This window comes from Empidonax traillii, unplaced genomic scaffold (assembly GCF_003031625.1).
Source record: "Empidonax traillii isolate 1590-97213 ecotype Southwest subspecies unplaced genomic scaffold, ASM303162v1 scaffold588:size748185, whole genome shotgun sequence".
Classification (NCBI taxonomy): domain Eukaryota; kingdom Metazoa; phylum Chordata; class Aves; order Passeriformes; family Tyrannidae; genus Empidonax; species Empidonax traillii.
The window spans coordinates 575,141-600,532 of NW_020955781.1; the positions used below are offsets into that span (position 1 = coordinate 575,141).

At 42.2% G+C, this 25,392-nt stretch overlaps 1 protein-coding gene across 4 annotated transcripts in view; it reads right to left on the minus strand.

The window, feature by feature from the left end:
* PHYHIPL (phytanoyl-CoA 2-hydroxylase interacting protein like) overlaps positions 1-25,392 on the minus strand; it is a 61,194-nt gene that overhangs the window by 13,415 nt on the left and 22,387 nt on the right. The window contains exon 1 of one of the 4 annotated variants that reach the window (XM_027898262.1): positions 21,345-21,605. The exons of 2 other annotated variants lie outside the window; for them this stretch is intronic. In XM_027898262.1, the coding sequence (XP_027754063.1) occupies positions 21,345-21,450 (106 nt within the window). In that variant the 5' untranslated portion in view covers positions 21,451-21,605. Of the gene's footprint in view, positions 1-5,633; positions 5,665-21,344; positions 21,606-25,392 lie in introns of those variants that run through there. One more of the 4 variants, XM_027898263.1, reaches the window with a different exon arrangement.

The following is a 25,392-nucleotide window of genomic DNA, read 5'->3' on the forward strand; positions in this document are numbered from 1 at the left end:
AAGGGAGTTACTGCTGTTATGGATGTGAAAATAGGTGGGGAAGGCCATAGAACTGGCTGCTTTCATGTTAGTCACTTTGGCACTTCACTGAGGCTAAATTGATCTTTCTTTGATGAGGCATCACAGTACAGAAAAAAACCTGAGAGTAGCCTAGGAAATGTTGCTCTGAACAGCTTCATACCAAATTAAAATAGATCAGCTTCCTGGTAAAATGGCCACTTCATTTTGCACATTCATGTGGCTTCAACACTGGAAGCCACTGTGGGAGCAGAAAAAAACGCTCCTTTTGGGTCTTTTTTAGGCAGAAACATATAGAAGAGCTAACAGTCAAACAAACCTGGTCTCCCCTGCCAAAAAATCCCCAAGGAACGTCATTCCTGTGCGCTGCAGGAACACCCCCGTTTTAACACAAACCCAGTAAAAAGGCCCCGTCATTTTTGACCCCTATAACAACGAGTCAAAGACCACTCATGTGCTCACAGGTCACGCTGGAAGCACAAGAGTTTAAATTTCTTCAAAGCCAAAGAATAAACACAACATGCCAGCCTTGCCGAGATCAGCTGGAGAACTGTAAGATGAATGTTTTATGCTCACAGGCTTATCTTTCTCTGCCATAGCCAGAGTTAAATTTCAAGTTAAATTGTCTAATCAATTTTAAAGCAGTTATGATCCTTCTGCAGCTGAGCCAAAATGCTGGCAAATGGGTAACAAACCAATTTTATTTATACACACATAGACACACTTAATTTAGTATCCTCATTATATCTTCTACTTACATAAATTATCTCTGAAAAGGAAAAAAAAAAGGCGGAAAATTCTCATTGAGCATTCATGGCTTTCATCTGTCACCACTGGAAACAAATGATAAGACTTGGAAATTGGTAGGTCCACACCAAAAATATCTGGGAAATTATTATTATTTTTTTTCTGATTTGCCTCATCACTCAAAAGAAGTGGAACCATGACATCTGTAGCAGTGGAAGGATGGTGAAAAAGAACCTTAATGCAACCTCTCATTGCTGGATACCAAGCATTCACAATCACCAATTTTTTATCATTTTAGAATACTTGACCATATTTTTTTCCTTAGTTCTAAACATGCAGAACACCACAGCAGGGCAAGGGAGTACGTGCCTACTGATTTTTCCTTTCACGGACAAGCTGATTATGTTATCCACAAAAGAAATCCTAAAAGGGCTGATTTGTAATCCACCCTTTAAGCATACTTTCAGCTCACAGAAGTGAGTTTTATGAAACTAGACCAATAAAATAATACATTTCTGGGTTCCTGTGACCTTGCTTATGGAAGTTTTGACTCTGGTATTACCTTGGCAAATACATTCCTGCTGTTAAGCACTAACAGTGGAAGCAGTATGCCATCCATTTAATGAAGATAAAGATTCCCTACACACACATCTGTATTCCCCACAGTTTGAATGTAATTCATTGTTTAGAAACATTAAAAAAAAAAAACAGGTTCATGCTCAAAGGTTCTGCACCAGACACGCTGCAGTGGAATGTCTAAGTATTCAGAACTCATGGATTTGCATTCAGCAAACCAATTCCCACCCTCTTTGCTGTAATTCCAGCCAGAACACTACTATGCCACCTTTCACAGCGTTAACTGCTGAGCCTGCTGCACTATGAGAGCGTGGAAAATCATCCAGCAACCAAGAACCAAATCCACAGCAAACAGAACCTGCAAAGCACAGCTTACAGTGACACAACAGCCGTCCACTGACAGGGAAAACACCCTCAGATATTACAGCCATAATGAGGGTGATTGCCTGTACTCAGTGTGAAGTGAACTCGACAAATATTCATTCAACTGCAGTGATGCCCATCAAAGATGGAGAAATTAAGAGAAGGCAGGGCCAGGTGAAAGCCTTTCCTCTGCTGGAGCCGTGACAGCATCCCTTCAGTAACCACGGATGAACAAATACAGTAGCAAAATATTACTATTTAACTGCATTTTAGACTTACGTACTAGGAGGAATGGCCAGCAAAGTAATATAAGAAGGCTTTTCAGATTGCTGTTTTCCCTTCATGGGGTTCAGAATCAACCAATTCTGCTATTTATCCAACATCTGGACAAAAAATATGCATTCATTTTAAATGGAAAAAATGTAAATACCTAAACAGAATTTGGAATAAAGGTGTGTGTGTGTGGGGGGTGTCTGAACTATCACTCAACCAAATTCAGAGCTGTGCTAAGTATTGGTGGAAAGTTACAAATCCCTGAAGTGAAGTAAATGTGCTTTGTATCACAGAGCCCAAACATGTCAGGAGAACAACCAACAGAAAAGAGAAAAAAAAAAGAGATAAAATGGTTTTTCCTTGCACTACTTTAAAATCTCTTGTCAGCTGTGTTTCCTGCTAAGGCTTTGTCCTTCTGTCCCTCAAGATGCAAATTACATCAGCTTAATGAAGTGTAACTTACAGTTTCATTTAAAGCTATTACAAACTCCCCTCAAGATGTATGAAATAGATTTCCCTCTTTTGGCATCACCCTGGAAAATCTCCAGTTGTATGGGACAAAGACAAATCATCTGGTTCTAAGTTTCTTTGCACTCAGGGATAAATCTTCAGTGTCTATAGAGCCATATTGTGGGAAACATGGACTTCTGATGCTTTTGGAGCAGACATTCAGGAATCACTATTATGCTGCCAACATCATTGCCAAGGATCTTTGAAAACACGTTCCCAAAGGATTTGTAAAAAAAAAAAAAACCACTGAGGCATTCTGGGCTGTCAGTTTGTACTTTGTGCATCTCAGGCTTGTCCTTACATCTGAAATGATTGCTATTAAGAGGTTTCTTTCTCTGAGGATGAAAGTCTTTGCTTTCAATATGGTCTAGACTTAACACAAAGCACAGCACAAACAGTGGAAGGCTTGTTAGTGATGGTTATTTCCAGTTACAACCCTGTCTTTCCCGGCTGGAAGTTACACTGAAACATTCCAAGAGCTCAGTAGTCTGGCTACCACACTCTCAGCTGAGGGGCTGACAGCTGAGTACTTGGGGCCAGCAGTTTCTTAAACTTTGATTTCACCGTGATATGCAAAAACCTCGGTTTGATTTGCCAGAAGACAAACATGCAATTGGAGATTTCAAATAAATACAATGCTAAAAGTCATGGAATCTAATATCTCCCAAAGTATTTAATTGAAAATACCACTGTCACTACTCCTTATAGTCAAGGCACTCATTTAAGGCTCAATTAAAACTTGGTAGATGAACAGCAAAGTAAATAATGGGTCATACTCAAATGCTGACTGAATGTTCTCTGCATTTACCTCTAGCAGTAACAAGGGGGAAAGCAGTTCAAGACACTTTCAAGTTCAAGACACATGAGATCTTTTGATGCTTATATAATGAAAAATGGCTTTGTGATGGATAAAAGAGGGATGGAAAGCTAGGTGATACATATATTTTTGGGGAACTATACAGACAATAAAGAAAGGGAAGCATGTGTAACATGTCAAGTTCCCAAAGATCCTCCACCTCTAACACTGACCTCTGTCCCAGGATCAAAAAGAAAGCCCAGATTCAGTGGTAATCGCTCCATTCATCCAGACTGTGTGTCTGTGCTAAAGCACCTCAGAGCAGCCTCCACGTTGCTGCAATTTTTTTATGGCAGGTAAGACATCCCGTAGGGATGGGATGGGAAAGACAAATGTACAGGGAAGGCCTGGTGATATCCCACAGCCAGCAACTGGGAGGCAAGTCGGTGGAACCGCTCTCATGCCACTTCTGTGTCACCACAATATTCTCCTACACAGATTTAATTTCATGTGGTTCACACAGTTTGGTTCACTCCTCTGGCTGCTGTCACGCACAAGAGAGTGCACCGAGTGTTGCTGTGTCTCTAGGAACACACACAAGATATTAACCTCTGCAGGTACTTCTGCGAGGCATCAGCTCCATGAAAACCAAGGAATTCGATAAGGGAAATGTGGCTCAGGTTCGTGAGCCAGAAATAACCAAGGCGAGACTGTACCCACGCAGCAGAAAATTAAAAGCTCACACTGGATCCTTAATACATTCTGGGAAGAGATCTGAATGTATGGATGAGGATTTTGGGTTTTTGAGACCCCAAAAGATCAGATTTACATTATACACAGATACTAACAGCACATGTAAAAGACACATTAAAAGCCAAACAAAATTTTATAATACAAATCACATTTTTTTAAAAAACAATTTCACTTTGTTCAGATCTCAAAATACAGGTACTAAGGAAATCAGAAAATGTTTTTCTCAAGTTAATATTTTCAATACAAGGAGAGACATAAGCTATGATCTTTTGAAGTAGAAATGTTTGATGAGAGGGGATCAACTTCATAAGAGCATATAGGTACGGTGACATAAGAAATCCTCTTACTGGATACGGATACTAACAAAGAACAACTCATTTACAAACAGTAGCTCCCTTAAAAAGAACAGAAACATCCTTATACCTTCTCAAACAGGAGAATTTCTACCTTTCCATGTCTTGATAATTCAGCTGAGAGGTTATATATCAGATCTATAAAGGTAACATATTATGTTTGTTATTATAAAAATCTGATATAGACTGACAATACTTGAGGGCTGTAATTGAGACTGAATTCTCCAACTTACTGAGAAAGTATTTAATTTCCTTAAAAATTCAATAGGAGGGAGGAAACTTTGTTCTGTGTAACCATCACAAGTGACAGGAAAGTGACAGGAAATTACGTATTAGCTGCATATTTGAAATTTAACTAAGCAAAAACACAGTATCATATTTTTCTCCTGAGCTCTGGAATGAAGTGGTCCCTGTCCAACTGCTAAGCTAATTAAAATTGTTTTACAGAGTCAGGACAATATGTCCCTACCAAGCAAGTAATTAACCTGAATACCAAGAATTTCAATTGTTCACTGCAACACCTTGTTCAAGAGAGACAATGAAATACAAAGACAGTGACATTCAAAAAAATTATCAAACCAAGGCTGTTGTTTGTGAGGCCATGTAAGTGGTACTTATCTAGGATAGTTATTTTATTTCCAAGTCCAACTTGCTACCCATAACCACAGAAGGAACATTTATGTTTTATTCGGCTTCTTTTCATGTACAAAAAAATGAGTGAAGAGTCTCAGACTCTTTAATCTCAGACTCTTAAATGCTTCTCTCTCTTCTCCCCCAGAACCCGGGTAAACTACCTCCCAATATAGATTTTCATATTTATATAAGCATATTTAAGAATATTTTCTAAGTAAGTATCCTTTTAAAACCAATTCCTAAATTAGATAAAGAGGGAATGCCTGACTCTAGAAATCCTGTTAGAGGGATAAACTCCTCTAAGTCTTCTCCTTATTTGCTCCCCTTATCTGATATGACTGTTGTGCATTTTCTAGTAAGAAACGTGCACTCTGTCCAAAATTTTTAAAAACTAAATTCAGAAATAAAGCATTACTGAAGTATAATATGTATATTTATATGTACTGGGTGTTTTTGAAATGTTAATATACATTCAGATTCTCTTGAGCCTTGGCTTTAACTCAAGGATTAATTTATCTGTTTCCTGCTAATGCAGGACATTGACTTCAGAAGGAATATTCCACACTGCAAAGCAAAGAGAACACAAGTAGGCTCTGGGAGCACAACCATACCTTTAGTACTTGCCATCTTCTTCAGCAGGGAATGCACCCCAAAGTGTGCCTACATAAATAGCACTGAGCAATCTCGAGGTTGTTTCTGTACTGCAGAATTTGTCTCTGCCTCTTACAAAGGACTCGATTTTCCCTCCGTCTCACACGGAGGATGACTGTACTCCACAAGTGGTCCCATGATTCAAATCGGGAGCAGTATCTCAATCCTGCCACTGACAGGGAGAAATGGGCTGGCTCGGAGTTCCCAGGGAGCAGCGTCCCGCTCTCTCCCTGCCTGCCTCTCTGTCAGCTCCGGGACACCGAGACCTGTTCTGCAAACGTCCTCCCGTGGCACCAGGAGGCTCAGAGGTGCAGCACAGCAGCTGCAGGACACAACCACGGGAAAGCTTCCAGCACGGGCTGGAACTTCTGCCCTTTGCTTCAACACCAACCCATCTGGGATGCTCATTTGGCCTTGAACCAAAGCAGGTGGGACCTCAGGGGCTTAAGTTCCTCAGCTGGGTATGTGAGCTGCCCACTCACACCACAGGGCAAGAGTGACACACCTGACAGCGAGCAGTGGCAAGCAGAGTTACCCTGCTATATTTTGGAATACGACTGTGCTATCAGAATTGTTGGGCTTTGGTTTACAGCTCAGGTCATTCTCTCAGTGGGCACTGAATGCAACACTATGTTCAGCAGAAAATTAGGTATATCTTTACAGAGAAGTTTACTATAATTAGTAAGCAGAAATTAAGTTATAACATTCCTGTGGAATATAAATTTTGGCATAGATACAAAATTCTCAAGTCTGGATTTGTTGGTACATATGTACTGCTAAGTTAAAGATAAAAAAGCCCAAATATTTCTTAAATATGACAGTAGAAACAGTAGCAAGAAAAAAAAGCCAAGAACAACATTCACTCCTGCAATAAGACTGCAGATATCTGTGGAATTATACCTGGAATAAATTTGATACAAAAGAAGCATCCTCTAATCCAAAAACAAAGGCTACAGTCCAAAAGATTTTATGCCTATGATTTGCAATGATGTTCATGTGCAATTTTGCTATGTTGTACTACAGTGGAAACCACGAATACTTTTCCTATGCTAAGAAAGAAGAAAATACTAACAAAAAACACCAGCCCTGGGCAGTGAATCTCCTCAGTCTCCCCAGGCTCACTCTACATTCAGTGAAGAAAGGCAGTTTGCTAGATGGGATTATCTGAGTACCCACAGTTATGTCTCACATTTAACTTTGCCCTGGAGGAATCTAATTCTTTTTACACACTAGAGAGGGAGGTCACAGAAGTTAAGAGTGAGATGAAGTTACCCTTTGTAATTATTTCCTAAGTTACATTTGTCAATTCTACTTGTTCTCATGATGCAACAGCAATCTCTGATAATTTGCAAGATTCCAGCCGAAGATAAGAAAGAGGAAGAACATGGGGGGGGGAAGTATGTTTTACACTGCAGGCGATTTCTGGATTCCATAGCAAAGAAATCTGCATGTCACTGACTCAGAAATATCCTCTGCACTGATACTTTAAAGGGGATAAGCTTTTAAAGAATAATTTCTCTGAATTTCTGTGTCAAATACATCAGTTTAGCACTTATCCCCACAATATTTTTTCTGAAAGCACTAATAGGATCAAACTTCTCAGGACCATTTAAGCTCGAATGTGGATGAATTTATATCTTTGCTAACGGCAGTTACAGCTAAATTATTTAATAACTGTAATTAATTTTAATTAAAACAAATAATGCATTTAATTCCATCATTAAATTAATTCCTCAAAATTGTTTCCTCTCTTGTTATTTCATACAGAAAATTCAGATATATCACTGGAAGTTGCACTCTGTTGTTATCAGCAAACTGGTCCAAATCAGTGACAGTTTTTCCTTTGATTTTTTACCTATCCTTACTTGAAGTAAAAATTTAAGTAACATTTGGTAATATCTTAAGAAGTATCCAAATGATTTAGAAGAGTCTTACTGAAATCAACAGGATTTAAGTCAAGTTGCTCAAGAACTTCTGAAAAGGTGACTGTAACTACACACACAAGTTTCACAAACCCAAAGTGTAAGACAAAAACCTGACTGCAAATCTGATCAATGACTAAATTGGCAAGGCTGACCTTGTTCTTTCACTAAGATTTAATTCTTATTTGGTATCCTGACATCTTGGAAGTATTTAATATTTATACCTTACTCATTCAAAACTAAACCACATTTCCAGAATGTCAATAGCAGCCAAAACCCTCGAGTGAGTACTAAAATGGAAATAGATGCAAGTCTCTGTTGATACAATTACCTTTTTAGGGTCCCCATTACTCCTTATCAGTATTTTTGAGAGCAATATTTTATGAAAGCTGGATGCCTCTGTGCTTTGATAGAGTACTTGGTGTTCTACAAGGCTGGGCCAGTATTACCCCATTTTTCCTCCTTCCTTTCTAAAATTTTATTACATGAAAGTTGAGGAGCGTTAACTCAGTGGAATGTGAAGCTAAACACACACACGTGCACACAAAATTTCATTCTCACTGTGTTAAAGATATATGGAGAAACTATGAAAAAGGAGGACCTTCATTTTCAGATGGAAAATATGCAACTGGAAGGTCGTGAATAATCATGTAGGTACACATTTCTTCAGTAAGGACCAGAAACTGTAAGACTAAAAAGCCCCCTAGCCTAGAAGATTAGATTGACATACTTGCTACTGCACACGTGTGGCTTTATTTTTTTTACTGAACCTTGTCAGGTTGAAGCTAAACAAGCCCCTCTGCAACCTTCTGTGGAATGAGGATTGCAGGGTGGCAAAAATAGCTGCAGCTGCACTACAGCTCCTGCTGGCACACCACTGGTTTTCATGGCTCCGACCCTCAGAGCCAGGGAAGGGCAATTCAGTCTTCTGGAAATCAAACAGGACATTATCGCCGACCACAAACATTAAGCCACCACAGTATTTACTACTAATTAAATGCTCCCATTTTGTTCAGCACAGCAAGCTTGCAGCACATGGGTGGTAAGTGGCTCTTCTCAGCATGCGTTGGCTACAAGATACATTTGGAAAACAAATTTTAATTAAAATGTGCATTTCTCAGTTGCTGAAGGGGAAGGAAGGTAACAAGGGGTGTAAAACGCTCTAAACCATCTCCTAGCTTAATTTAAATGCTATTTAAAAACCAAAATGAACTTTACAGCCACTGACATATACTAGAATTTGTGCATATTGAGATATACAGAATTCCAGATTTTGGAAGCAAATATCTAGATCAGAAACACTACTATAAAAGCTGAACAATCTATGGCATGTACTTCATTGATTTAGCAGAAGCCTGAGCTATCAGGTACCTCTGCACCTTTATGAAATGCTGACCATCCTTCAGACTGCACTCAGACCCATTTTGTGGTGCATTTTTGGAAGGATCCTATCTCAGAGCTGTTCTGCTGGAAAACTGGGAGTGACATTTTTCAGCAGACTCCCACTCTGTTGATTACTAAAGGGGCAGATATTGAAGCAGGAAGGGATGTGGAGCTGCTTATGGGATGAGGTTTTTCTCTTCTGCTGAATAAGAAGTACAGCTGCCTCCGAGACCATGGAATTGCCTGTGTCTCCAAGACTAACAACAAAGGAAAACAGATCTCATAGATGAAGGCACTGACTGTATGACCCCAGACGAGTTGCCTGGGGCCAGATTCCAAGCCAAGTTACACTCCTCTGGGTCACTGGCCTAATTGCTCCAACACTCTTCTAACAGTGTAACTGTTGCCTTTAATTTTCTACTGCTTTTAATATTAACTGGATATTAGAGAAGGCCTTAACTATATGTTAGAGTGGCCTTTTATGATTTGTGCTTTCGCATGTCACTAAACAAAAGAGAGAAACAAACAAACACGTCCATGTCTCTCAATTACTACGAACCTCACACTCAAACTGGTTTACCTCATTCTTCCTTGGCTGGCAGCAACTTGTGCCATTTGTTGCAGCTGTGCCATAATCACAACCAAAAATGTGTTCTCTCCTTCAAGTTAAGTCATGTGAGTTCAAACCTAGCAAGAAGAGGCAGCCCTGCATTCACGTGAGCTTTAACGTGCCGTGCCAGCTCGCCTGAAAACTGCAACTGCCTTAATCACACAAGGATTTGTTCACTTAAAACCCTCTTCCTTTCAACAAATGGAAGCCCAGACAGAAAGGCAAAACTCGTCCCTTGAAGGGCAACAGAGAGAACTCAAGGCTGGGGAACACAGTTTTACTTTCCCTGAGAAAGTAGGGTGCTCAGCATGAGAGGGCTTTTGTACCTCCCTGGCTGCCCTGGCAGTCTGCGGCATGAATGAGCATTTCTCTACTTCAGCGCACTGGTAATTGCTGTGTGCTTTTCACACAGATCTCTTGTAAGGAATGGGATTTGGCTCAGGTTTACACCAGTTTGTGCTTTCTAACTGTGATTTGAAACGTATTACATATTCACAATAGTTCAGGAAATTCTGCTTTGTAACTTGTACTGGTTTTTTTTTTTTTTTTTTACATTTAAATTGGATGCAGGTTTCAGACTTTCTCCCAGGCCTTGAGAAATAAAAGATATAGGGGTTTTGAGAGCCTTTTTTTGGCAGGAGTTGTTCTGTTTTTGTTTCATTTTTAGCTGGTTTCCTAGGGCAACCAAACACTATCAAGGTCTTCAGATGCAGGTCGGCCACTGGTTGACTGTTACTAATTTTTGAACCTCTGAGAACAGCAGAGATCTCACAGATAACTCAGGTTGCTGCCAGTTTTGTTGACTGCAGAAATGAGAGAGGATCCTGTTAAATACTCCCTTATCAAGAGGAAGGCTACAATGATTTCGAGCTTTTCACAGTTACTACAATGAAAAAATGACACAGTTATGAATACTGTAGTCAAAAGGAATCTTTCAGCAGAGTTTTCACCACGCTGGAATTTACTCCTCACTCAGACAAGTCATATAGACTGTGTGGGGTTATTAAAAGTCACGAGTCTAGCTCATCACGTTCCTTTCCTGATGGCATTTGTGACAGCTCTCTCATGTAGGTTATGTAATGAAGATTGTCTAATGAGAAGGAGAAAACTCAAAGGGAAGTTTTGATGTAACTAAGTTAAAAGAAACCCACAATTATGAACCATCAGATTCAAATAAATCCACGATCCTCAATAATTCCAGAATTACTTTTAAAAAAAGCACAGCTCAGTTGGATGCTTTCAATAGTTTCCATTACAAATTCTTATGCAGTCTTATCCCACAGGCTGTCAAAGCAGCAATTGGATTGCAACAAGTGACCACTCATGACCATGGCAAGACAAAAATTGATTAGCTATAGAGCAATAGCCTTCTTCAAATTCACTATGCCAAACAAGTCCCTTCGGGTATGTTACTTAAAAAGAATTCACATTTAGATTAGTTTTTCATCTTTGGGATTTAGAGCATTTAAAAGCATCCCAAGGAATGCTTTCCAGTTCCCACTCCCTGCTATATGAGCTACTCTAACAAGCACACTAAGATATACTGAAGAATTTAGTTTCCCTGTGTGGATTCCATCTCAAGCACTGCACACCTGCACTAGGGCTGACAGCCCCACTGGCCAGCTGATGGTTTGCTCAAGGAAGCGACCCAGAAACCAGCTGAGAGTGACACAATATGCAAAATATTATTTTGTGTGTATATTGCACAATATACAAAATATGCAACAGATGGAGAATCACTATTTGTTCACATACAGGTTCTGATTCTGTCTCCCCTGCACTTGTACAGTTATGAGAGAGCACACAGGACTGGGCGTGCTCCTACCACAGAGGTCATGCTGGGCCACCGGGCTACCTGATGTGTCACAAAACCTGAAATTGAACTCTCATGCTCTAGAAAGGCTGCTGATCCCTGTACATCAGATTTGATTGAAGAACTCCAAGCTACCTAAACAGTGACAAAGCGAAGTACAGAAGCAAGATATTCAATGAGTCGGGTTTCCAGTCACGGTACAAAGCAGTTCACAGATAAAGGACACAAAGAAATGCACCCGGAGTTTCAGGTGCCTCCATCTAGAGGGGAAGAGAAGTAACCTCTACGCACAGGCAGAGGTGAGACAACCAATAAATGGCATGTGAAGTTTTACTGTTCAAGTCTGTCCTTTCATGAAGGGTAAGGTGGTAGCTGTGGCATCAGAGCACGGGTCACACCGGCTAGAATTCCAGTATGTTCTACACAAAGGGGGCAAAACTTCCCTGTGATCTAATGGATTCAGTGAGCAGACGGGGGATTTTCAGTTCCTCTGATCAGCGATATATCTTGAAACTACACTGAAAGTCTGAAGGCTAGAAATTCATCAGAAGCCACATGTTTACTTCTGAACATTCATATTAAATTACCAGCATAAATTCCATCATAAAAGTGTAAGTGCATAATACTTCGTGTCATCAAATGGACCTTAGTAGCATTAAAATACAATCTGCTGCACATCTTGTTCTTAATTTTATCCCTTTCTTTATACAAACTCATGTGTAATTTCCCTTTACATAAGTTGGATTAAAAGGAGCAATGGCACAGCATGAATCACTCCATGGATACTTGTACACTAGTACTTACAGCTGGCCGAGATTGAAAGGGCCTTTTAACATCTTTTTATCCAGCTCATTTTGAAGTCCAAATGCCTTCAACTATGAGTACACATAGAAATGAACAGTAAAAAAATCACCCAAAATAATCTTTTGAGAATGTTATTTCTAGCCCATAACTAAAGATGGATTAAATCCAGACAAACTGCAGCTTAGAGAAAAAAAATTCCATATTAGATGCCTATCTATATGAAATGAGATAGAACACACGCTCCAAAAGTTAGGAAAATACAGTGGTTGTAAGATCTCAATCAAGTCCCATTATGAATGCAAATTGGTTTTTTACACAAAGTCTTACTGAAGCCAGTGGAACAGCTCAGGGAAGAAATTCATGGGATGCTTCTGATGATTGCAAACTGAAGAATTCTAATAACAGTGCATGGATATACAAAGCTTAGTATGGGAATTCTTCAAACTCAGCTTCTCCTGGAGCTGCCAGCTGTGTCTGACTTTCTCCAGTACCGAGGAAATAAACTCCAGACACCAATCCACAATTGGAACTAAGAAAGAGAGCAATTCTGGTAATCCTTTCTGACTTTCTGTCACTCTGCAGGAATGAAAGAACACCACTGAACTGGTTTTAAGGCTTCCCCTTTCTGGCAGCAGCGAGAACTGTCAAGGCTCAGAGAAACTGTTGCAGGTTATAAAAACAGTACAGCTAATCATTGCTTTTGAAAACATCCATGCAAAACACCCTGTTCATTCAGGCGTAAATAAAACAAGAACGCTCTGAAAACAATCACGTAAAATTGAATAATGATTCAACTACAAACACCACTGTGAAAACTGATCCAGTTACAAACACTACCAACTCAGAATATTCTGTAAGCTCTGTAACCACAATGAATTCTAACCAAACCTTCTGTGCTGAGGGAAATGTTTTCAAGGTCAAATAAAGGATGCTCCATGGTATAACAAAACCTCCCGTGAGGAAACCACCCTGAAATGATCCTGGAGCAGAGGTTTCTTCAGTTCCAGCACCCATAAACATTGCATTTGTTCATACCTTCCTATAGTAGTGACATATTTTATACAGGTATCGTGTACTGGCAATGTCAGTACTGATTTTTCAGATGTGTTTGCGAATTTTTGAAGAAAGCAGTCTGCAAGAAAAACGCTTAAAACTTCTGGCAAAAGGGAGCAGAAGACACAGTGTATGACTGCGGGCTGTGCTCAGCCAGAATTAAATATAGCCCTCCAGGTCACAAAAAGCACGAAAGGCCACGCATGCTGCCAGCCCGGAAAGGTGCACCTACTGTACCCAGTGGACTAAGAAAAACAAACCCAGACTTACAAACCCCAGAATCTTTTTTGATCTTTAAAAGACTTTTACCTCCTCAGTTGTGGTTAAAATACTGGCATTTACTTCAGCAGCACAGAGGGAACCGAAACCTGCCCTAATCAGAAAATCCGGGGCATCCGAACCTGCCATTTAGAGGCCATGACCAATCATGGCTGGGCTTCGCGAACGAAGATTTGAGAGGGGCTCTACCCACGCTTGCTACAAGCACGCTGATGGCTAAAAAGGCCAATGCGAGATAGACAAGTCCGGTTGCAGAACGTACAGCAGAAAGACTCCCCAGGTGATATCGACAAGATGCGATTCTTTCTGCGTTGTCTTCTCTCCTCGAGAGTGATCCTGCGTGTGTTCTCAAAAGCAGCAGCAGCAATAGCAATAGAAGATGGACAAAATTACAAGGAATGGGTAAAGTAGAAGACCTTTCTAGATTTGGGGGGGATGTGTGGAAATGGAAAACTAGTGAGGCAGAGAAGTCCCAGAACGAAAAGCCAAGGTCAGGAAGTCAGGCTTCAGCAAGCCTTTAGACACAGCTGAACACAACAGTGCCTGGCTGGAACCCAATCCAAAATGAATGATGAAATACAAGAGAACTCTAAATAAGAATGTGACAGAGTCACTCCTCGACACACTTTACATGACAAAAGGAATATTCTGTTTGTTCGAGAAGCTATGGCTCTGGGACCAGGAACCTCTGGAAAGCTGCTGAAGTGGCTTTCTGGACATACTCTGATCTAGATTCCACAGGCATGACTGCAGGGGAAATTTGGAGAGGTGAGCTCAGAACGCTGCTTAGCAGAGGTGGCAGAACCACCAGATTAGTAAGCTGAGAAGGAATTTGCTTACAAAACAGAAAAATGTAGTTTAAGATAGAAGATGAAAGAGTTGAAGAGGATAGTAATGGCTTAACTCTTCCTCAATAAAAGTAATATAAAAATAAAATAAAATAAAAAAAAGCTTTTGTCTTTGGGATTTTCATAAGATACATGAAACTTTAAGTGAGGGGTTGGTTTGGCATTGCTGTCTCAAATGCTGGAGGCAGAATTTCTCTTCTCTAAATGATTCCTCCTGCCATTGTACTTACTGAGAACTGCTGATTTGCAGGGCTAAACAATGACATACAGGTAAGGAGTTCAGGTGCCCACTGGCTTATCATAGAGCCTGTGGCTAGTTCAAGGCTGTCTAAGTGTCTTTATGAATGATCTGTAAAGAGAGATCACACTTATCTATTGCAGAGAACATTAAAATAGAAGGAGCTGCAAGAGAAGAGTGGGCAGGAAGTGCTAAAATGGATTCTGTTACAGAATAAAGAAAAGAATGGATCTGGGAACTATAATCTAAAAAAAAAAAAAAACATAAAGGAGAAAGACATACGTGGGAGACAGTGTTATTAAAATGCTTTAATTATAACAATGAGTAGAAATTAACTACAAAGCCTATATCATATATTTGAGTTTCAACCTATCAATATCAGTGAATAGCACTGGGAGACAACAGCAGGTGAATCTGGCATAATTACACATCAAATATTTTAGTTGCTTTATAAAGGATCTAGTAGAGTTTCAGTGAAAGATAATGGAATGAAAAAGGGCACAAATAGAATACCAGGCAAGATTTAAATAGCTAATAATATATAGCTTGGTCACTGCCAGACAAAAGAGCTCCTAATCAATTATGCAGATTTGAGTGTTATAAAGCTCTAAAAGAAGATGAGAAGGAAGGATACAAAATAACTCAAAAAATTAATGAATTAACAGAAATTTCTTGACACTGGGATGTTGAATAGCCAGTTTCCAGAAAAGCCTCTCTAGTTAGTGACATCATTACTTATGATATAAAACAAGAGAGGATAAAATACTTGCAGTGGTGAGCTGAAGTGAAAGGCAAATTATTAGTTTTCTTCTCTTCCATCATTCTAAAGGTTATTTATGGAAGACTTGTTGCTTGGCTCCATTCAGTATTTTTCTGTGTTCCAACAGTAAGGAATATCATACGTGAAATCTAAGTCTCTGGCAAGAATGTAAATCTGAAACTATAATATGTATTTTTCATTTGCAACAGGAGATCTTTTGAAGTGATGCACTAGATTTTAGCTCCTACCTGAAGCTGCATTATTGCTTGTCACAAAAAAAAACCAACCAAACAAAAAACCCACAATCATCACTCTTTTCAAGGTCTGCCAAGTTAGAGATGATTTTATGGAATAAATGCATTTCTTAGTTGAGCATTCCACCACTCAAACCCTACAAAATTGATACAGTTGGCATTTTGAAGAGAGTGAATTTAAATCTCCAAACTTGCAGCTGGAGAGAAGAACAAAAACAACAATAAACATAACTCTGAATTTTGTGTCCTACCAAAATAACACAGATACAGCACCTCTCCATTATGCTGGATACAAAAAATATGAATTGTTTATTCCTATGCTCAGAAGTCTCATAGTTTTAAAAAAAACCAAACAACTATGCAAAAAGAACCATTCAGAACACTAAGAATTACTGTGAAATTTGGGTCTCTCAGTTGTCCTTCATGTGGAATTCTACCTAGACATTTGATTTTTCCCCATCTCTCAGAGGTACATGATAACCTTTCAGAAACAGCAGCGATACTGCTCCATAATGCCAAGAAGGGGATTTGAAAAATGCATCCAGAGCCTGGATGATGCCACTTCATCCCTTCTGTTTCAAAGGCAAATGTGTACACAATATGGCCATGAAAGCCCCAATTAATGAAGTCTAGAAAAATCATTCTGAATGCTGAAATAAATCCAGCATAATAATAAACTTCTGAGATAAATTAGAGAACACGAGACATGCTTAAGTTACGTGGAAGGCCAAAGACGCAAGTTGTTTACATAAACCAGGAATGACATCTTAGCTTGTATGATGTAATGCTTTTATACAAGCTTGTTAGACTAAACACTTCTGATGGTGCCAAGTGTTTGGAAGGTGATGATATTGATTGAAATTGGCCAAGACACCAATTCCAGCTCTGATCCTGATGCCCAAACACGGTCTTCAAATATATGAAGACCGAGAAAACCTTTAAAAGCACTTTAGAGAGATTGAATAGTTCAAGCCATCAGTAGCTGGAAAATACCAGAATGAAGCAGACTTGAATAACCTTAAATTGGACACTTTGTTCAGATTACGATATAGTCTTTAACTGCATGATTACATACTAATTTTTCCACATAAATCCCGACTCATTCAGCATGCATAATGAATACTGCCTACATAATGAACTATTTTCCTTGTAACAGCTATTTGCTGTTGTTCAGTATGTAGTCCCAGGACTTATTTGCTACACATTATTCATCCTCTGCTCTGAAGACAAAATTATGAATTTCATCATGAGTTTTTTCCATGCACCTCATGGGTTTTTCCAGGCTACTACAGTGTCTGGCTGCTTAACAAACATTCATTAGTTTATTTTGAAAACATCTCTGTGAGGGGAGGCAATAATACTGCTTCCATTTTACATATGGAAAACTGATGCACAGAGAAGTTAAAATATAGTTTCTAACTTGAAGTGCCTATTTAAGGTGGTGAATATTTCTCTTCTCAAAGCACTCAGTACTGTGCCTTTTATTTCCAAGGTCCTGCTCCCACTGAAGTCAGCAGCAGCTGTTGACTCCCAGTACCCTTGGAGCCCTGATATCGTGGTACCATTCTTTGCTGGCAAATGAACAAGGACAATTTGGTGTCCTGGGGTTGTGTGCAGCTTTGAAAGATGGCACACACTAACCTTTCCCTGGTGGTCACACCAAAACATGGCCTCGTCTGCCCTGTTCCTGTCCCAGCCCTTCTTCTACTCCCCAGTCACACTTCAGAAGTCCTGTTCCTCATTCCTAAGGCTGTCCTTTCAGTCCCAGTCTCTTTGCTCAGCAAGTCCTAGTTCCACTCCTTTACTCCTCAGCTCTGCAGACCAAGCTGTCCAGTTCCCCCCCTCCACATTCTTACACTTTTGGTCTCTTCTTTGCACACAGCTCTCCAGGTTTGCTCTTCACAGGTTCCCCATCCTCATTCTTCAAACTAACCTACTCTGGGTCAACACTTCCTCCTTTTCCTCCCCAGTTTTACTTCCCTGGGCACGCTGCCTGAACTTGGATTGTCTCCCTTGCTCCTTCAGCTTCTTTTCCTGTTTTTGTTTAGGGTTATTTTGCCCACTTCTGCCTTTCCATTTAATCTAATCCCCAGCTTGTTGCTGTTCTTCCACCCTTGAGCAGCCACTGCCTCAGGTCTATCAGCACCTTCAGGGCCAGTTTTCTTGCCCCAGTCCCCAGCCTGTGCCTCCCAAGTTCCAACATCCTCTTGGAAGGTTTGTTTCTCTGCTCTTCTTTCTGCATTTTGATAGGTGTCCTCTGCTCTCCATCTGTCTGTTCCAGCTGTGGGAAGTGGGTGACAGCGTCACTGCTCTCACCCTGGCAGGACCCCAGCAGCCGAAGTGCGTCATCTGTAGGGGGAGTGCTGCACAACCACAGTGTGGAGCTTCAGGAAATTCAGCTGCTCACGTCTAAGGCCGTTCTACCAAGCCTGTGAAAAGCACAGGTTTTTTCTCCCCAGGCTTATGATTTTCTGATGTTAGCTGTTTTCTCAGAGAATTGGCCTGCTCGTGACACAAAGGGCATCCATCCATCTACTAAAGGTTTAATCCCTAGATGAGGCTAATACAAATTTTATAAAAAGGTCACCGGAATTTTCAGCACAGATTAAACCTTCATTCTGCCCTACGTTTGCAGAAATATGGCTACAATGTTCAGAGGTGGCAAACGAAAATAACAAATGTTACGTTTTCTCCTACACAAGGGGTGAGTTAAGGAGAGTTCTAAGGAACTACATGTTGGATTGTACAACAGACTAGTACTGAGCCGTGCTATCAGACCCACCTAAGAGAATAAGAACAAATAACGCAAGACACATTTGTAAATAACAGAGGATGCCGAAAATAAGAGCTCATAATTGGTTTTATAATATTGCGCTCACTTTCAACCAAATCCTATCAGGAGCTTTTATCTAAAAAAAAAAAAAAAAAAATCTCCAAAATTAATACATCTGTAATCTTTCATTTAACATTTGTAAGGCTTTAAATGGCCTTGATTCGTTAAGAGAGATGACAATGCTTACAAGAACAACACTGAAAAAAACCTTCTAAAAATAGATGAGCTGTTGTGATATTGTTAATTGCTCACTCCAGTTCACAGATTTGTGGCTCCTGCATATACCTACATAGGAAGAATAACCCAGTTTTCTGAACGCAAAATGTCTTAATACTAATTCTCCCATCTCAGAAAGCAAGAATAATATTTTCCTACCTACATGAGTTTTCCATTATTGTTTATGTTTATACTGCAGCGTTGCTTGCAATTCCAAACTAAGTGTGCTGCAGAGTTTTTCATAGTTGGATGTGTAACGTTACAATTTCACTGGCTGCCTCTACAGTTACTGCAGCTTAAAGACCAAGGACATTTCCAGAATATGAAAATCTAGCCTATTTTTAATTCACTGTGGGTAATACAGTGATATTTATCACAAAACTTCGATTAACCTCAGTGACGCCAATCACCTCAAGAACTTCATCTTTCCCAACAAAGATACCCTAAAACAAGCTGCGAGTGTTTATAATATAAACGTACCTGTGTGCACAGCCAGGGACATAAATGTATTGCACAGGCGCTTATCCAGGAGGATTAATGCCTTAACCTTTGCTTCCTTGTTTTCTGTGTTCCCACTAAAAGAGCTTTTTGATACAGAAGTGCCACCTGTAGGAAATCCTGAAGGATGCTCAGGTGCAGCCCTGAGCCAGTGCAGGCACTGAGCTGACTCCTACATCCCCAAGGCAGGTGCCGCCTTTGGAAATCCAGCCATGTACTGGGGAAGCAATGGCCCTGTGTGATGGTGGATTGCTTCGGGAGGGTGAGTTGGCAAAGCCACATCTACAGAAAAGCTGTGGTTTTCCACTGAAGCCTAATCAAAAAGAAACCATTTTCTTGCCTGTGTGACATTATTCCACAGAAGTCAAATAGTCCTTAACTAGAGTATGTGGAACCAAATAGAGTTTGCCATGATTAACACGGAGTATTTCACTGCAATTACTTAGGCTACGCAAATATGAAGGATTGCATAATTTATTTTTATTTATCTCTAGTATCAATAAAAAGAAACATAAGTGAAAAAGTGTTTTAACAAAAGAACAGTCTAACATCCACTACTATAAACACAGCCCAGTTTCCTGTGGCAGTGAGCTAAGCATGAATGGATGAAAGTGCATACTATATCTTAATTCAGACATTAAAAAAAAAAAAAATCAAAGATTTTCTAATGTAGCTATAAAAATAATAACTGAGACTTTTCAATGCCTTGTTATTTGCTTTAGTATTTCAAGAAACAGAAAGAGCTTCCATATACTCAGCTTTTTAAACATTAAGTCTGCCTAAAAAAGGGAAGTAATGAATAATAATTTGCAAAAAATGACAGAGAAAACTGGTCTGACCCCTTCTATAACCATCACCTTCAACAGTTATGCTCCAAAAATAAACTCAAGACCAAGAAATATTTTCATGAATTCAACTGTACTAATCACTGACACAGTATCTCCATTCCTTGGTGCATTTACCAGGTAACAAATTCCACACCCAAAGCACATTTTGCATCCAAAAAAAAATGACAAGTTATTTTCAATACTTCGATGTGGAATGACAAGACAGGAATCATCTGGCATATGAGCACAAATTATATGCCACTCTACAAGAAAATATTTTTTCATTGTTTTGACAGTGAGTTGTTGACTCTGTTTAGTGTTAGTCGCAGTTGTGTACAAACGACGTGACTGTTGTGCCCCAGTCAGCCGTCAGTGCTGCTTCGAGCACGTACCACTTGTTTTGGCGGTCCCTCATCACTACCTGACATTTATCTGCTTGCTTCGGCACACAGTCTTTAATATCCGCACCTGCAACCCTAAACCCAAACTTGACGGTCTAGCTGTGCCTTCCGAGGCGCGGGCGGGCGGACGGACGGACAGACTGCCGCTGTCCCCAGGGCACTGCGGTCTCCCGCGGCTGTGCGGGCGCCAGGCGCGGCGCGGCAGGGAAGGCGGGCAGGGATGGCGGGCAGGGAAGGAAGGAAGGAAGGAAGGAAGGAAAGAAGGCGGCAGGGCCCAGGGCTCGGCGCTGCCGGGCCCGCCGGGAGGTGCTGTCCGCGGTGCTGAACCATCTCCCTATCCTTGCCTCCCCACCCCGAGCCCCATCTTGCGAGCCCCAGCTCGCTCCACTCGCCGCCTCATCGCTCGCACAAGCGACCGGCAACAAGTCTGGCCACTTGCCCAAGCCAGCCGGCACATCCGCCCGTGTATCCTGAACACAGGAATCGCCCTACAATACAAAGGAGTTTGGAGACCGCGGGCAGCAAAACCCCACCAGGGCCACCAGCCCGTGCCCAGCTCCGGACCCTCCGCAGAGCGGGCTCTGGCTCTCCTCGCTGCCTCTCCCAGAACAAGCCCCAGCGTCCATTCCTGGCAGGGGCAGGGTTGTGCAGCAGGCTCGCCCGGGGTAATCGCACTGCAACGCCAGGCACGGCTCAGGGAGCGGCAGGTTTCCCTCCCTTCCCTCCAGCAAGGTGCAACCTTCTCTTTCTTCTTTTGTTCTCAGCGGTAGGAGGGTGGCAGCGGCGGCTGGAGGGGTGGGGAGCAGCTGCACCTACAAATTCATGGGGGATAACAAAGGACCATACGCCGCGCGGATTAATTTGCATTAGCATCCATGAGGGCAGCAGCATTTTACGTCTGCAGGGATTAGCCGTGCCGAGCCCGGGCTTACCGTCCCTATCGCAGAGCTGAATCGCCTCCAGGCTCAGGTTCTTGATCACCTCCTCGCAGGGGCTCGTGGGGCTGCTCATGGTGTGCGCCAGGCGCGGAGCCTCCATCGCGCCCCTCGCCTGCTGTGGCTCGGCCGGGCGCTGGGGCTGGGGCTGTGCTGAGCGGCACGGCAGCGCTTCCCGGCGCTTCCCGGCGCCGCCCGGCTCGGCTGGGAGCGCTCGGCGGAGGAGGAGGCGGGCGGGGAGCGGATTTGTCGCCGCAGCGAGCCGGAGAGGGGGCAGCAGCGAGGCGGGCGCCCGGCGCGCCCCGGCACCCGCGTTTAAAGGGGCCGCGGCCGCCGCCTCGGAGCGCTCCCTTCCCCCTCCCCGCTCCTTATGTAACGGCGGCCGCGCCTCCGCGGGAAGATCCCGGGATGTCCAGCCCCTCCGGGTCAGGCGCCGCTGGGCACCGACCCCGCCAAGGGCCGGCCTGGGCTGCCCCCGGCCGGCCGCGGGTACAGCTGCCCAGCTCCGTGGCGCCGTTTGTTTCCAGGTTATTCCACGACCCGAGGAAGAGTCTTCCCGAGGCAAAACCTCCCCAAACCCACCGCTCCCGGCTTCCCCTGCCCCAAACACACAGCCCACCGCGACCGCTGTGCGCAGTCACACCTGAGGGCTGCGGGCGTCCGCTCTGATCTTCGATTATGCAAGAATTCGCAGAAAGAAATACTATCCGGTTTTAGGCTGCTAAACCAAGAAAAGCTGGCAGGAGGTTAGGGATGGCAGGAGAGGGTACAGAAATGAGCCATTTCTGGCTACCTGCCCTGCACGCTTCCCACCTGTCCTTTTTGCGGGAAGGAAAAACAACCCGCACTGTACCAGTGCTATCCATACCAAGCTTTTTAAAAAACTATTTATCAGTTCATAGTTTCAGAAACAAGAACGGGGCCAGAAAGGGAGAAAATTTAGATGAAGTGTAATAGGAGAATAAATGAAACTTGTGCAGCACTGCACCATCAGCAGGTGTGACAGCCCAGCTCCCTCCCACCGCAGGCTAGAAAAAGGAGCAGCCTCTTGGCCTCGGGGGCTGCAGGAGTGCAGAGCTTTCTCCAGGTCACAGGCTGACCACACATTACCGCAAGCATTCTTGGCACCAATTCGTTGTTCCACCAAACCACAATTGACACCATTTGGCCATTGATCTTGAGACACCAGCAGCAGCTGCTTTGGGAAACAGCAGGTCACTGCAGACAGGCCCCCAGCATGCTCGAGGCTGTGATGTTACTTGGTCAGCATTGCATGACAGCAAGTCCAGAGAGTCCCTCGAGCTCCCATTCCTCTTTCTGCAGTCCCAAGACCACCCAGTCCCCTCCCAGTCCTCACTGATCTGACACAGTAGTAAGCTCCACACACAGCCAGATGTCTGTCACTCAGAGATGGCTTTCCACTGGACTTTAGGATTATTCCATTCCTTACGACGATTTCTAGGGACACTAATCTCGGGGAAATAAGCTCTGGTGCTACCTTTCACTGAGCCACTGCCAAGTGCTGCGGCTTGGGAGCAAGGAGCAGGTTTCAGGAGCCCAGACTCCTCTGACACCTTCAGAAATTTGTAGTGCATCATGGGGAGAAAGTGCAATGCTGAGCACCCTTCCAGCACTCTCTACTCTTCACACACACACCCCTCTCCCTGGTTCCTTGCTCATCTTTTGTTTTTTTCTTCTCTTTGTCTCTCTGCTTTTTTTCACCATGACGGAAAATGTGTGCAGAGGGGTCAGGCAGAAGAGAAATGGAATGAGTGGGAATGGAACCTAAAGGAAGAGAAAATGAAAAGGAAGCAATAGCAGGGAGAGAGAGTATGAGTCAATGGGGAGGTGGGAAGGGAGAGAAATATATGAATGAATGCACAGACAGAATGAGGACAAATGTGGAATCAGAGAGGAAAGAAATGAAAGTGGGTGAGACTGCATTCATCAGGTTTTAATTTTGTCTCTGACAAGCATTAATTCCCTGCACAGAAGCAAAACCTTTCTCCTTGATATTGCAACTGTTCTTAGCACACAGTCATCTCCTACGTAAGGATGGAAAATTTCTTTCTCTGAAGATGGTGTATTTAGTCTCTTGGCTTTATGTTCCACATTCATTCCTTTCCACGATGTGGCAGACGCTTCAGCAGCTCACACAATCTTGTTACTTCTTTGCTATAACATTATATAAAGTCCATTTGAAACAGGCCCTGTTCTTGAATGCTGAGAGAATTCCCATTTTATTCTGTCTGCCTGTATTTTATACACCTTTCTTTTCTCTACTTCTTATTCTGTGCAACTGCAATCAGGTTTTTAAGAACGGATGGATTTTGCATAGCTCTTTGAAAGCAGACAGCTTTGGGGGTGTTCCCATTCCTCAAAGGCCTCTCATTTCTCAGCTGTCTTGTAGCAATAACCCCTGGCTGAGCTATATCTATTTCTCTCCCCACACCATTACACTTGTTTTTTTGAAGAAAAGACTGGTTGAATCTCCAAATACTGGCAGACTTCAATGTAAGAGTAGAGCAGAGAAACCTTTTCCACAGCTCTGCTTTTTTAAAACTGGACCTGCCCGAGACACGATTTTGCAGAGTCACACTTCAGACTTCGTGCTTCCCTCAGTCTATCACTGCTCCCATCACCTGGGCTAGGGATCAACATTTTTTAAAGCTCAAATTACTCCCAAATGTGATTCTGTGTAATCAGTTGGCAATGAATTTAGTCCTAGGCATTTCAGACTCAAAGCACACAATACTCTCATGGTGTTTTTCTTACCTGAAAGAACAGTACTCTGCTTGTCTTAACAAGGAATAGCATTGTCTGAAGCACAAGTTATGTTTGTGCTAAAGGATGACAGGGTCTCAGCATGTAATCAGAAAGTTTATTCTGTGACAGATTATCCCTGACAGTGTTTAGCAAAAAATGTCACATATCACAAATATGGGTCAACATTATGTAATGGAAAGTCTGCCAATGGCAGTGCAACGTTAGAGACAGCAGAGGGTCATGTGTCTAGAACTGCAAAAGCTTGCAAAGAATTTGCCACAACAGCAACCTTTCACCCTTTCAACTTTCAGATAAATAGAATATTACCAACTCCTGCAGTTCAGCAGCAGTGAGTCTGTTATTACAGAAACCTCACGTGAGGAGGGAGAAGCAGCACTTTCTGCACGATACACACACCAGGAAACGTGAGCTGTGACACACAGCTCTTGCCTGCCTAAATTCAGCAACCTCAGCTCTCTGGCCTTAGCCTGGCATTCCCAGTCCCCCTGGTAGATCACCAGGATTTCCTGCAGGGCTACCATTCTACAGCAGAGAGGCAGAGACGGTGCCAACCAGCAGGACAGGTGTGTGGCTTCTTTCCTAAAAGACACAACCTCATTCCAGCCATAAAAGCAAGAGGAAAAGGTGCTGTGTGCTCCTTTCCTCCCGACAAAGAATTCCCCCCGTCCCCCCCCCCCATTACAAATTTCTGTCCCACCTGTGTTTTACTCCATTCTGAGAAGACTGTCCTCAGAGTACAGCACAGAGCTGGGCAACACCATTCTTACTATCTGAAAACGCTTTTGTATTTCACTGTAGCAGGTTTTTGTCTGCGAGTTATAAAAGAAACCTCCTTTCTCAGACTTCATCCAGACTCAGAGTTCCAGCTCTTCCTTCCCACTTGGGAATATAAAAAAAGACTTGTGTTATTGCTCAGTGGACTGTGCAAGCAGAAGGCAAAAAGGCTACAGACATGGTTTTCAGGAAAGAAAAACAAGGAAGGAAATAAAAACATCCTTTCCCCCCACCCCCTTCTATTAATATGTCACTTTTGAGGAGGAAGGCAAAATATTAAAGGACAGATAAACAGAAGGATCAAAAACAGTACTGAGCATTTTAGGTCAGCCCTAAAAGGCACATTGACTAAGCTTAGCAACTAATCCCCAAAGTTTCATGGAAATAAATTCTTTGCAATTTTGCAGTCATTCTTTGTCTTTAATGGACATGTCAAGTGTTTCGGGCGTGCAAAGGCACATACTTGAGAAGGACTGTGTGCAAA